At 40.0% G+C, this 11,617-nt stretch overlaps 2 protein-coding genes across 3 annotated transcripts; both read right to left on the bottom strand.

The window, feature by feature from the left end:
* Positions 1 to 931: 931 nt before the first annotated feature.
* pyroxd1 (pyridine nucleotide-disulphide oxidoreductase domain 1) lies at positions 932 to 6,567 on the bottom strand. Of its 2 annotated transcripts, none has more exons than XM_028418918.1 (13): positions 6,271 to 6,567; positions 6,091 to 6,171; positions 5,881 to 6,000; positions 5,465 to 5,593; positions 5,175 to 5,248; positions 4,867 to 5,063; positions 4,663 to 4,760; positions 4,422 to 4,524; positions 4,219 to 4,334; positions 3,800 to 3,922; positions 2,331 to 2,468; positions 2,061 to 2,150; positions 932 to 1,267 (listed from the first exon to the last, which is right to left on the bottom strand). In XM_028418918.1, exons 1-13 carry the CDS (start codon positions 6,343 to 6,345, stop codon positions 1,109 to 1,111), a joined length of 1,503 nt encoding a protein of 500 aa, XP_028274719.1. In that variant the 5' UTR covers positions 6,346 to 6,567; the 3' UTR covers positions 932 to 1,108. The 2 variants fall into 2 exon arrangements, with proteins under 2 accessions (XP_028274719.1, XP_028274727.1); XM_028418926.1 differs by having other exon boundaries at positions 4,219 to 4,331.
* A 1,873-nt stretch (positions 6,568 to 8,440) lies between these two features.
* Positions 8,441 to 10,241, bottom strand: iapp (islet amyloid polypeptide). Its single transcript, XM_028418953.1, has 4 exons — positions 10,209 to 10,241; positions 9,249 to 9,343; positions 8,696 to 8,836; positions 8,441 to 8,615 (listed from the first exon to the last, which is right to left on the bottom strand). Exons 2-4 carry the CDS (start codon positions 9,326 to 9,328, stop codon positions 8,441 to 8,443), a joined length of 396 nt encoding a protein of 131 aa, XP_028274754.1. The 5' UTR covers positions 9,329 to 9,343; positions 10,209 to 10,241.
* Between the last annotated feature and the right edge of the window lie 1,376 nt (positions 10,242 to 11,617).

The raw sequence follows: 11,617 nt of genomic DNA, 5'->3' as shown, positions 1-11,617 counted from the left end.
GCTGGTGTAAATCTGTTGTGTCTAGCTATACATTTCATGCCGAATCTGTCTCCTTGGTTACATAGTTACTTTGGATCCCATTGCACAGGCCGTCCTTCCCTTCACTGTTGCACTCTCTATATATAGAGTGATTTGAATTTTATCTTGGTATTGATATGTGTCACCCTGCACACCCAGTGAACAATGCCTTCCTCTCCACACAGGTACACACCTGTCTGGAGAGCTGCCTAGTGCTTTCAAACGTATGGTTTCATTTTGCAAAGACAAACCGTATCAGTGTCTTTTTTTTGGCAGAGCATTTTATTCGGGATGACATGCTTCCACATTTTTGATATTTAGAAAAAGAAGTGAAACATATCTCTGTTCCTCTCGATTAACTAGCAGGCTTATTTACCAGTTGGAGTTGCTGCTGTATGTGCATGTTTGAGTCATTTCCATAATGCCCCAAATAAGAACCAGGTTGTGGTATCAATCTCTATCAGCCAATAAAGGCACCTAAATTTAGGCCATTTCCTGTTCATAAACCCCGGCCTGCCTGTTTGCTCTCTCTTTTCTGCTTTACTTCTCATGACACTTTTCTGTTCAAAAACAGACTTTCCAAGGATTTTTGCAAGTAGCAACATCACCACAAGAAACTTAACCCAGTAATAATATTGTCTGATGTGCCAATTGTTAGTGAAGCACAGGAGGAGCTGTTATTGTTTAGGCTGAAATCCAATCCAAGCGTTACTAAGATAACACACCACCAAAGGGATTTAATATATCTCATTCTTCTGAGTAAAAAGGAGAACTTATCAAAACTGTGATTCAAGTGAGTGAGTTATTCTCAATATGTCATAATAATAATATTTCTAAATAGTTTATTTTGCTAATAAAGAAATTGGGTTATGCATTAAAGACTTTTATACAAATATTCACACTTGAGTACACATGGGTCTGAAAATGATTTAATTTTGCAGAAAACCAAGAATATCTCTTATTTACAGAGTTATTTACCATGAAAATACATGAAAGAATGCATTTGTCCTTTCCACGTCTATAGACATTATTTAAGCAGGATTTAATCATTCTCATGTTTCTTAAATCTGCACAGAACAACATGTTCTGCTTAGTCAAAGTAGTCTTCTATGTCAATGTTAGGGTTGAGCAGCTCCTCTCCGTATGCAGTCAGGTCCATCTGGTTGAGGATCAGGTTTTCAAAAGTCTCTTCCAAGTCTGTTTCCCCAATCAGCACTGCTCCCACCATCCTCCCATGGCTGAGGACCACCTGGGTTAAATGTGAGAGCAAATTTACACTTATTCAAACGTTATTTATGCAGATTGGGCTGTCTGAGTATATACTGGCTTTATATTATGATATTAACAGTTGTCTTTGCAAGCTTAGTCATGGAAAGACTGCTAAGTGATATTTATTTAGATGGCTTGTGATATTGGGTGGTTGCTCCAGGTGGGCATTGCTGATGGAAGGAACTATACAGTGAATTCTTAACCTTGTGTGATCCTAATGGCTTGTTTCAAGCCACAATATATAAATACAGGCCAGGTGCATTTTATCCATGTATATCAGTTTTGATACAGTAGGGGACCTTTACGGGTATCTACATTGCCTTGGCACCATGAAAGCAGAAGAGAAAATTGTTCTGGCCAAGCCTGGCTATCCAGTTGTTAATATGTCAAAAAGAAATCCCCGCAACAAAAAAGAGAGAAGTAAAAGCAGACTGGTCGGTGACCAAAATATTGTATCGCATTGTGTATGAATATGTGACTGTAAAGTAATATTGTTGTTGCAAGTCTCTCTTTGATCACAGCTCAAACCCAGCATTAATCAAACGCATAGTTCTTTACAGCCCTGATCTAATATGTTCCAGAGGGCACTAGAACAACAAAACATCATCCACAGAATTTAAAATTTTGATATTGCCCAGAGGTGAGGCTAGATTATTTGCACAAAAACACATTTTTGCACCTTTGTAAACAAGCCAAAATAAAGAATCGTGACTGAGTGAAATCTGCATATACACCAACACAGCGGAGTGACATATGATTCTATTTAGAGTCACCTTGACATACTCGTGGCCCTTTGTGCAGCGAACCAGCAGCTCATGGTCAGGCCCCAGCCCCTGCCCATTAAACTTTCCCAGCAGGACCACCTGAGGAATGAGCAAAGGGCAGGAAGTCATCGAAACATACACTGTAAATGAGCCTAGAGGCAGAAAGCACTGTGAAATGACCTTGATGTGTCTTAAAGGTAATAGAAACACTTATTTAGTGCATTGTAGATGAATAACATGTTGGTTAAATTTTAAAATGCATTGCTGCCCATTGCTCACCTTGTAGTTGAAGAATTTGGTAACATGTGAGAAGAGTTCAAAGCAGAAGTCTAGCTCTATTGGTTCTGACAGAACACGTGCTGCCATACAACGACTAGCATACCAGCCCATCTGACGGGCTTGTGTCCACAAACGCATCTGTACACAACACACAGGTCAAACATGTATCACACAGTTTGCCTTTAAACAGGCTATAAATCCCCAAACAAAAACAAAACGTTGTAGTAGGAAAATATGAAACCTTTAAGCCCTTATAAGGTACAAAGTTAATAAATAAACCATTTTAAAAATGAACTTGGTATGCCCCAACCAACCAGTCAAGTTGCAATTTTTGCATATCTACTCTGATTTATGTGCTCAGGACCTCTGTGGGTGGATCTTGGAGGAACTCACATGACTAAGATCCCTCTTGTTGGTTAATGGTCAGTTAACAACCAGAAACTGTGCCAGGGCAGTTGTGCAAAAATGTAGCTCATAGCGTAAGTTCAATCAGGAAGACTTTGTTTCCCATCATTCACCATTTATCCCTACTCCACTGCTCCCCCTCTGTTCCGCTCTCTTAGTCAGGTGGTTAATAGAAAGCACCTCCCTCACCAATCAGCTGTCGCTTTCCGTCCCTCTCCTGACCAATCACAGCTTAGCACGAAATTTAAAAAGTCTCCATCTCCTCTCCAGCTTTCTTCTGATCGAACCCGGCAACCCTCCTCCACCCCAAGCACCACCAGATCCACGCCAGTTAAGGCCTCCTGCCTCCTGCCCTCCAGCTCTCCACCACTACCAGGTCTAGACCCCGGAGGGATCTTCTGATCCAGCGGCCTCTCCTCTTGCGTTTTCCCCCCTTTTCAGATGTGGTCTTCACGACGGGGTCTAGGACGCCAATACACATTCAAACTTTTTACTTAATAAATCGATCTCGTTCAGTTCGCTGAGTCTCTCATGACTGAACTATTGTAATAAGCCATCTATGTGAAATTGGAAAAACCCTCTCTAAACAAAGGAGAAGGGGTGAGGCATCAGCTCTCACCTGTTTAAAACTCTGTCTGTTCATCTCTTTTTAGCAGGTTTCACTCCCATCAAACTAACAATGGGCCACTAAACTAGTCCTGCACAGGGCCCTGGCACAGTGCTCGAGTCCAGTTGCCTCAATTTAAACTCTTGGACATGAATATGACCTGGATGAATGAGAGCATCCACAGACATATGTAGTAACAACTTTTGTACAGTGTTTTTGTAGAACATTGTCATTACGCTTAAGTTAAACCTTGTGACGGTATCCCTGTCTTTTGGCATTTGACCATTAAATTAACTCTTTGCCCATCTAGGCTGAGTGAACACTGAACACTTGCCATATTCGACAAACTTCCATTAAAGCATCTCCAACATCATCACTTTAACAAGAATAGGGTGAATAGATGGAAAGCATATGGCATACTCCACAAACAGATGCAATGTCTTGTCAGTTAGTTTACCTGCTGCCACAGAGGGCTGTGCTCCCAGCATGCAGTACACACATCTCCTGCAGCATACACATTTGGCTCTGATGTCATCATATGATCATCAACCTGCAGGCCACCATCATCTGCAATTGCAAACTAAAGGAATACAACAAAAAGTAATGATCATTTTTCATTAACACACAGTTAGTTGTGTCACAAAGGGAGGTCAAACCACGCTCAAAAAAGATCATGGGTACATGTCAATGCATTTCTTTTGGTGAAATCTAACATGACACTAGCACATCGCCATGACAGCTGGTCAGTCATATAACTGTGCCATGGATGGCAAACAGAAAAAAATCCTTTTGATACTAACACAAAGCTCAAGGATCCCCAAAGCACTGGCAGAGTTACTAATAAATTCTACTTTGCATATGGATGAGTTTTCTTACTGCGTTTCCATGGAGAAATGGCTCTGTGTTTGGCATAACACCGGTGGCGCTGACAACAAAATCGCAGCCAAATGTTTTGCCATTGGTCAGTTGGATGTACACTGGCCAAGATCCTACTGAGGCAGAAGAAAAGCTTGAGGAATGAAAAAAACATAAAAATGGGAAAAGACAGAGAAGAGCAGAGGAGTAGATCTAGTTCTCACCACTCTCAGGTCTTAGTGTTTGTTGTGGGGAATTGAGGAGTTCCTCAGAGGTGAAGACCTTTTCCACTTCACACTGGTATTCCACTGAAACTCTGCGGGACCCCTAAACACACACCAGCAAAGTGAAGGGAACCAGGAATCAGTATAACATTTGAACATAACATGAATTGGCTGTTTCTCACAGAAACAAACTTGTCAAGCTAACCTCCGTGCTTCAGGTAAAAAATGTGCACTGCCTCACCTGCTCCACTCCTTGAAGAACTATTCCTTCATGCCAGTCAGGACCAAGAGCACTGCCAGGCTCTGTTGGATCAGAACCGTGCCGTCTTGAAGTTCTATCTGAGATTGGACAAAGTATCGTATAAGAGAAGAAGAGCATGCTGGTTCAGCGACATCTCTCCCTGTACACAAGACAAAAAACCTCTGTAGAACAAAAGATAGTGACCTGCTGTGAAGGTCTGTGCAGCCCCAGATGCTGGTTCCTCTGTCGTGTACCGAGGTCTCTTACATGGAGCAGCTGCTTCTGGTTTTTCGGCCTCGAGTGAGGGGATGAGGAACTGTGCCGCTCCAGCATCAAAGAAGGTGTTTCCTATGGCCTTGTCCTTGACTGCCCAGATCACCTCACAACCTTCCACCTCATACCTAATCAACACATGTTCATTAAACCTGATGAATGAATGGACTGGTCTGGTTCTAGAATACTCATTCGCAGTAAAAGTAAAATTGACATCATCTTTGATACAGAGTACTTACACTAATTCCAAGGCAATCCCTCCATTTCCAACAATTACAATTCTCTGTGCTTTAGACAGTCGCTTCTGAAACTCCTAAAACAGAAAGAAACCTGCTGAGCATTCACCTGTAAATTTTAACAAGGAGGTCATTGTTTTTCTTTTATCTATTACGATCATCTGACTGTAAATTACCAGCAAATTTTCCAGGTAATACTTTGAAACAAAAAAACAGTTGGAAGCTGTTCTCTGTCTTTGGATGAAACACTTTATGTTACAAACAAACAAACATCCGGAGGCTACAGATTGTACCTGAGCACTGTCCGTGTCTCGTATTCCCAGCACATAAGGGTTGTCCTGGGCGAGGAGCTTGGGTCTGGCACCACTGCAGATGCACAGATTCTTATAACCGAAAACACGGCCATCTACAGTTTCCACAGTCTAAGCAAGACAGTATGGGAAATATTAAACCATTTTACATATGGCTTTAACACACGTCTCAGTGTAAATTGTAATTCTGGATGTTCACCACTAGGTGGCGACAATAGATGGATTATAGTTGCAAAAAAGCTTTTGGTTATCATAATTTTACTCTTTGTTACATACAAGAAAAATTGGTATAAAGTCAGAATTTCTTCTAGACATCTAGATTACTAAGACCTTATGGCACTCACTAGTTCATGGTTTGAAACCTTTATACAGACATTACATGTGATAAAGATCCTTACATGTGAGTTTGTATTAAGTGATCTGACAGCAGAATGGATGACAGTCAGGTTGGGAAATTTCTCCTCCAGAACACTGGATGGTTGCTCTTCCACATCAAACTCTTCCAGAGTCTTTGACACCTTTTGAAAGAGATCATTAGAAAATCACAAATTGTTCCTTAGTGCTGCCATTGAGCCACTACCACAGCTTGTCCTTTTTATCCCTCTGACCTGTTTGTAGTTGGTCACAGCCTTGATGTGTGGACCTGCTGTAATCAGGGCCACATCAGCGGACGGAAGCTGGGACGACAGCTGTCAATAAAGAATAAGTGACATGCATCGTGTTAGCAGAGCCTTAATCTTAAATTAGATTAAACACGTAGAAATATGTTATCAGCGATTCGTTTTCACCTGTTCCACACATGTCACCCCTGCGATGCCGCCTCCCACAATCACAAACTGAAAAGTTTTCTCTTTATCTGCCATTTCTCTCAATTGCTAAGCTAACTGTATTTAGCTAGCATTAGCATTTTCACATGCTGAAAAGCAACTGTCAAAACGCGTCACATAGCATGTCTGAGGCATTTGTTCATTTTTAGGCTCAAATACTTATTTCGTGTCAGTGTCAAAATACTTCAAAATAATTCTCGTGATAGCTAACCGGTAGTAGCACACATTGGGACGCGACATCAGTGTAACTTCCGTGTTTATAATTAGCTACGGCAAGTAGGAGGAAAAGCGCACTTACTGAAATGCTCCGCGTGAAAGAAAAGGATAGTGTAGTCCGCACGTGTAGGAAGCTATATCTCTTTTCCTATGTCCTTCTTTATGTCATAATTGGCGTAAGAACAGTAGTAAATTGTGTCAGCAGTAACTGTTTTTGAGGGATTATATTCCCAGCTTTAGAAAACCATAATTAGTTTAGGTAATCTTAATGTGCCACTTTATCACTGTAAATGACACAGAAAAAAAACAATTATTTATAGTTGGATCACAACTGTACCTCTAATGTCAAAGATTAATGTGGTCACTGGGTTAGAAATCAGATCAAAAATTCCATCAAAACATTCATCAGCCATCATTACTGCAGGCATAAACAACTCACCATCACGTTGAAGTACAGAGCCATTTGTGGGTTTTAACTGACAGATCTTGACATGATCCCCGTTCCCTGACAGAGTGTTCTGTGGATAATGGCTGGATTGTTTTGGGATTCATCAGCAAAAGCCAGTACTTGTTCTATTTTTGAAAGGGCTTTTATGCAGATGTTAACCATGCATGGGAGTATTGATGTCAGTGTCTGAGATGATCAGGTCACCGCTAATCAAACACAGGTTAATGCTGTGCGTCATGGTTCCCCTCTTGATTTTCATTTCGTTACCCTGAACAACCCCAGCAGAAGAGACAACACATGACTGTATGAAATACAGTGCTGTGATCTCAGTTGTGCCATCAGTGGAGTGTGGGTAAATTCAGTTTTATGATCCACAGAGGAATAGTGCTCCTCAATGTTTTTTTTTATGGCAATGTATAAGTTCTGTGTGGTGCTCTTGAGCTAAATTTTATTTCCAACTTTATAAATGTAAATTAAGAAATTTAACTAACATATTTAGCTAACACTATATACAGTATTACAGTATAAAATAAGGAAACGGAAGTGGCACAAATATATTGTCAACAACACCTTCTGAATCACATTTAATAGTTTTTTTACTCGGTCATTATTGACAAAAAAAGTAATTTTGAAAATATTTCATGGTTTAAAATTTAGTACAGGCTTTTAGGTCATACAGTGATTAACCAGAGATTTGAGTGTGCAGTCCCACTTCTCCTCACTCCTTATCAAACTCATCTTTAGCTAATTCTTATACTTGTTCATATTTGACATCTGTTACCAGGTTAAATAGTGTAAGAAGTGGTCTGGCCAGCAGTAGGGTATAGGTTAACATTCAGAATATGTAGCATTTCTCAATGGTTACCGGCAGCAACTTCCACTGCGTCCTGTGTATGTAGCCTGAAGTACAGAGACATTATGAATCTACATGAAATTAAAAGACATGTCCATTTAGATTTCATGTTATGGGATGTGTGTAGGGCAGGGAGAAGCAATGCTAATGAGCAAAGTGCAGATTTTTGTTTGCATGAGTTGAAATCACCTATAGTATTGTGTTTGATAATACATCAAATAGATGTTGCTGTCTGATTTGCAATAATGTGGCTTAACACACATGAAGGTGTTTTAAAATATATTTGTACAAGTTTATTATCAAAACAACAGATAACATTTATTTCATATGGCTCTACATTTTTTTTTACTTTTATTTATTGTTTTCTGAATCTTTATTATTTATTTTATTACATTCACATCATGCCACTATGGAACAGCATTAACAGCAACAAACACACAAAACTAGAAGGAAACATACATTAATGGTTGAAATTAAAGGCACTCTTAATAAAATAAACAAGAAAAATCTAAAAATGATAATCATCATCATCGTTACCATCACTGTCATTGTTACATAACATGATTTCCTTCATCATAGCACCAGGAGTGCTGTGGGGGTTACTTCTGTCCGTACTAGAGAGGCAGGTAGTTTGGAGGCTGCAGTAGGTCCCTTTTGCCATAGGTCGCAGAGCCCACATTGGTTGGTACATACACTGTACCAATAGTGTTACTGGAGCGGACCAGAAAGTCTGCTAACCTCTGGGTGACGCATGTGGCTGTGTTGCACTTTCTCTTCTGTATATGGTGACTAGAAAGGCACAGAGATATTACATGAAGGAGGCAGTGCAGCTTCATAAATAGTAGCAGGTAGTTCATAAATGTCATTACCTGTTCAGAGCTGTAAGCCCTCGTTGTGGCCGTGTGCCCATGAGTCCGAGGAAGGGGTTGGACATAAGCTCAGGAAGTAGCCAGCCTTCGCTGTCTGGGAGAGCACTTTCCTGCTCGCTGGATGAGCTGGGACTGAAGTACCTGAATCACAGAGGTGAAAGGGCCAAACTGTTTCACACTGATGATACCCTCTTCAAAGCATCTACTAGACCAGAGAGCAAGTAGAGAAAGTGGCCACTTAGCCCCCACATTCCTCCCCAAGTTGCGCATTAAAGCACTTTTCCACAGATGAGCACAGTTGACTTCCACCTCCAGAGTTATACATCTGTGCCCCGCAACAAAACATTAGAGCCCTTCTTATCATGTAATTTCCATGCTGTTCAGCTGCTTCTCTACTGACCTCAGGTTAAACTGGTTTTCAGGCTAAAGACGGTGTCTATTTCAGCTGGGGACTGAGCAGATTTGAGTAAAAGTGAAACGGACACAGCTTTTTTTTTTAATGTATTTCTTATTTATTTAAATTCTATAGCTCCTTTGTAGTACATCGACTTACCTGTGACTCGGGGCAGCTGTGACACAGCGCAGCAACACAAACAGCATGAGGAGAAGTGCTGGCACCCTCAGATGATACATAGTGTAGTGAGATGCCTGAATAAACACATTTATACCTTTGATTTATAGTTGGCTGCACAGAAAAATGGCAGAATTTAATGCAACAAAGCACAGAAATATTGACAGTTTGATAATGCATATGCATCATGATAACACATGAAACTTCAAACTTCAAATTGTGCTGTGCTCAGTGTTTCAGTGACAATAGTCCACAAACGCCTTCTAAAAGTTGCTTTCAATTGTATGTTATTCTCGTAAAACCCTACATAACATTTATGTAATAAATACATGGAATACATTTGATGTAGAACTGGGAGGAAATAAACCATTCTGAAAAATCTTTCAGCTATGCACTTTTTTAGAATTACAACAAAGTCTATTTGTCTAAAATTAAGACAAGCAGGTGTCTGAGTTGCAAAACATTAAAATAGATATTAAATAATATGATATATAATAAAGCATTAATTGTCATGAACATCTGTAAAAAAAAACTGGCTGGCAATAATCAATTGATTTTGTCTAAATTAGCTTCACAGTCTTATTTGTTTTTGTTTTTTTGTAATTTTGAAATTATTGAATTAACATTTATTGAACAACATACATCTGTACGTATAATACAAAAGTCTGTACAGAATTATAAAACCTCTTCTACATCATATAACGATTTCCCCTGTGAACCACACATGATGCTCCAGGAGACCCCAGGATGCTGGATGTAAAAGTAGTACAAGATTAAAACTCTTAAAATAGGTTTTTTTACAAAAAAAAAATAAGAGGGAAAGATAATTGCACATTATTCCACCTAAACAAAGTTTTTCAAAATAAACAGAATGTTACATTTCTTGTAGGACACAAACTATTATATTAAAAACTCTAGCCATAAAAGAGACAGAGTACTCACTATCTGATGTCTTAGCCAGATCGCAGTCTGTGCCTGGAGCAGTCCAAGGTTTGTCAGACTGTCACACAATCCCACTCCAACAGTTATAGGCTCCCTGCTCAAACCACTTGTGACATCAGCTCTCTCCAAATATAGCCTTGCATTTTCATTTACGCAGGGGTGGGGGTAGGTGTGGGGTGGGGGACAAAGTGGGTTTCCATATATGTTATATCACGCCCAGCTCTCTCTTATCAATAACACTCTTAAACTTTTACATGTGCAAGATTTACTTCAACAATTACACGCAAACACACGCACATCCATCTGTATACGTCACATTCCTCATCATCACCTTCGTCAGCGTTGTCATCAGCCGCCGTGATGGGACTGACCCGCTCCCCACACCGGGGAGAAGTAGACTGTCAAAGTGGAAAGCTGTCTACCTATTTGCCTTGAGACACGTAATGAAGTTTTAGGTCAGCAAACTTTGGCTCCAGAGCCTCCTTCTGGGCTTCAACCAGGATGAATAATAAATGTGAAGATGAAATATCATCAATAATGAATGATGTCTCATTATTTTGACGGGACATGTCACAAACAACAAAGTGCCAGTTAATGAAGCCATGGTAAAATGTGAGAGTTACAAGCACATGACCTGAGAATCTGACTAGTTGAAAAGTGAATAGCAATGCCTTTTACTTTGTTTGCTGACAACTTGCTTTAAATTATGTTTCCTGTAAATTTAAAGTGGCATATTATGTTTGAGTGTTGGAAAATATTATAGTTTGCTGGAGGCACCAGCTTCATAGCAGTTTTTACCAAAAAGTGGATACTTAAAGTTGTTTTAAGCATCAATGCCAGAAGCAAACAACACTCCAACGGCTATTGGCTTAGGGAATAACGTAACAGTGTACGAGAGCGATGGACAAAGCAGTGTTTTACAGACAAGTATTGGTTCCTTGTAGCTCTTTAGCTGGAAGAATTCTCTGCAGCACAGTGGCAGAAACAGAGCTTTAATTTATTAAGTAGAAAAAAATGGGCTATACTGTGGAATCAGCGGCTACCTCCTGAAACAAAAACTCATAAAAATGTAATTATCACTGAACACAAGAAAAAAAATCTCACCACACTCAATTTAAATTGATTACACCAGTCATCACCTTCATAAAAACACAGTGCAGGACTCGTAATGTCATAGTTATTATTTCTTAAGATCTATGTATCATCCCACTGTGTCACTGGGGAGATGCCAGCACAGGCTGCAGGTTGCTGGTAAGTGCTGGTGGTTTTCTCCGCAGTTTTGAACTCATCGGAGTTATAGTGCATTTCTAATGGATATGTAACACCCGAACCCACTGCACCTCCCAGAGTTTCCTGTAAGCTTCAGTGGAAAATGTGCAGTAACTACAAACATGATTGTGACAGGATAA

This window comes from Parambassis ranga, chromosome 2 (genome assembly GCF_900634625.1).
Source record: "Parambassis ranga chromosome 2, fParRan2.1, whole genome shotgun sequence".
In the NCBI taxonomy this organism is placed as follows: domain Eukaryota; kingdom Metazoa; phylum Chordata; class Actinopteri; family Ambassidae; genus Parambassis; species Parambassis ranga.
The sequence above is the reverse complement of the archived record's forward strand: the minus strand, read 5'-3'. Positions and strand labels throughout refer to the sequence as shown.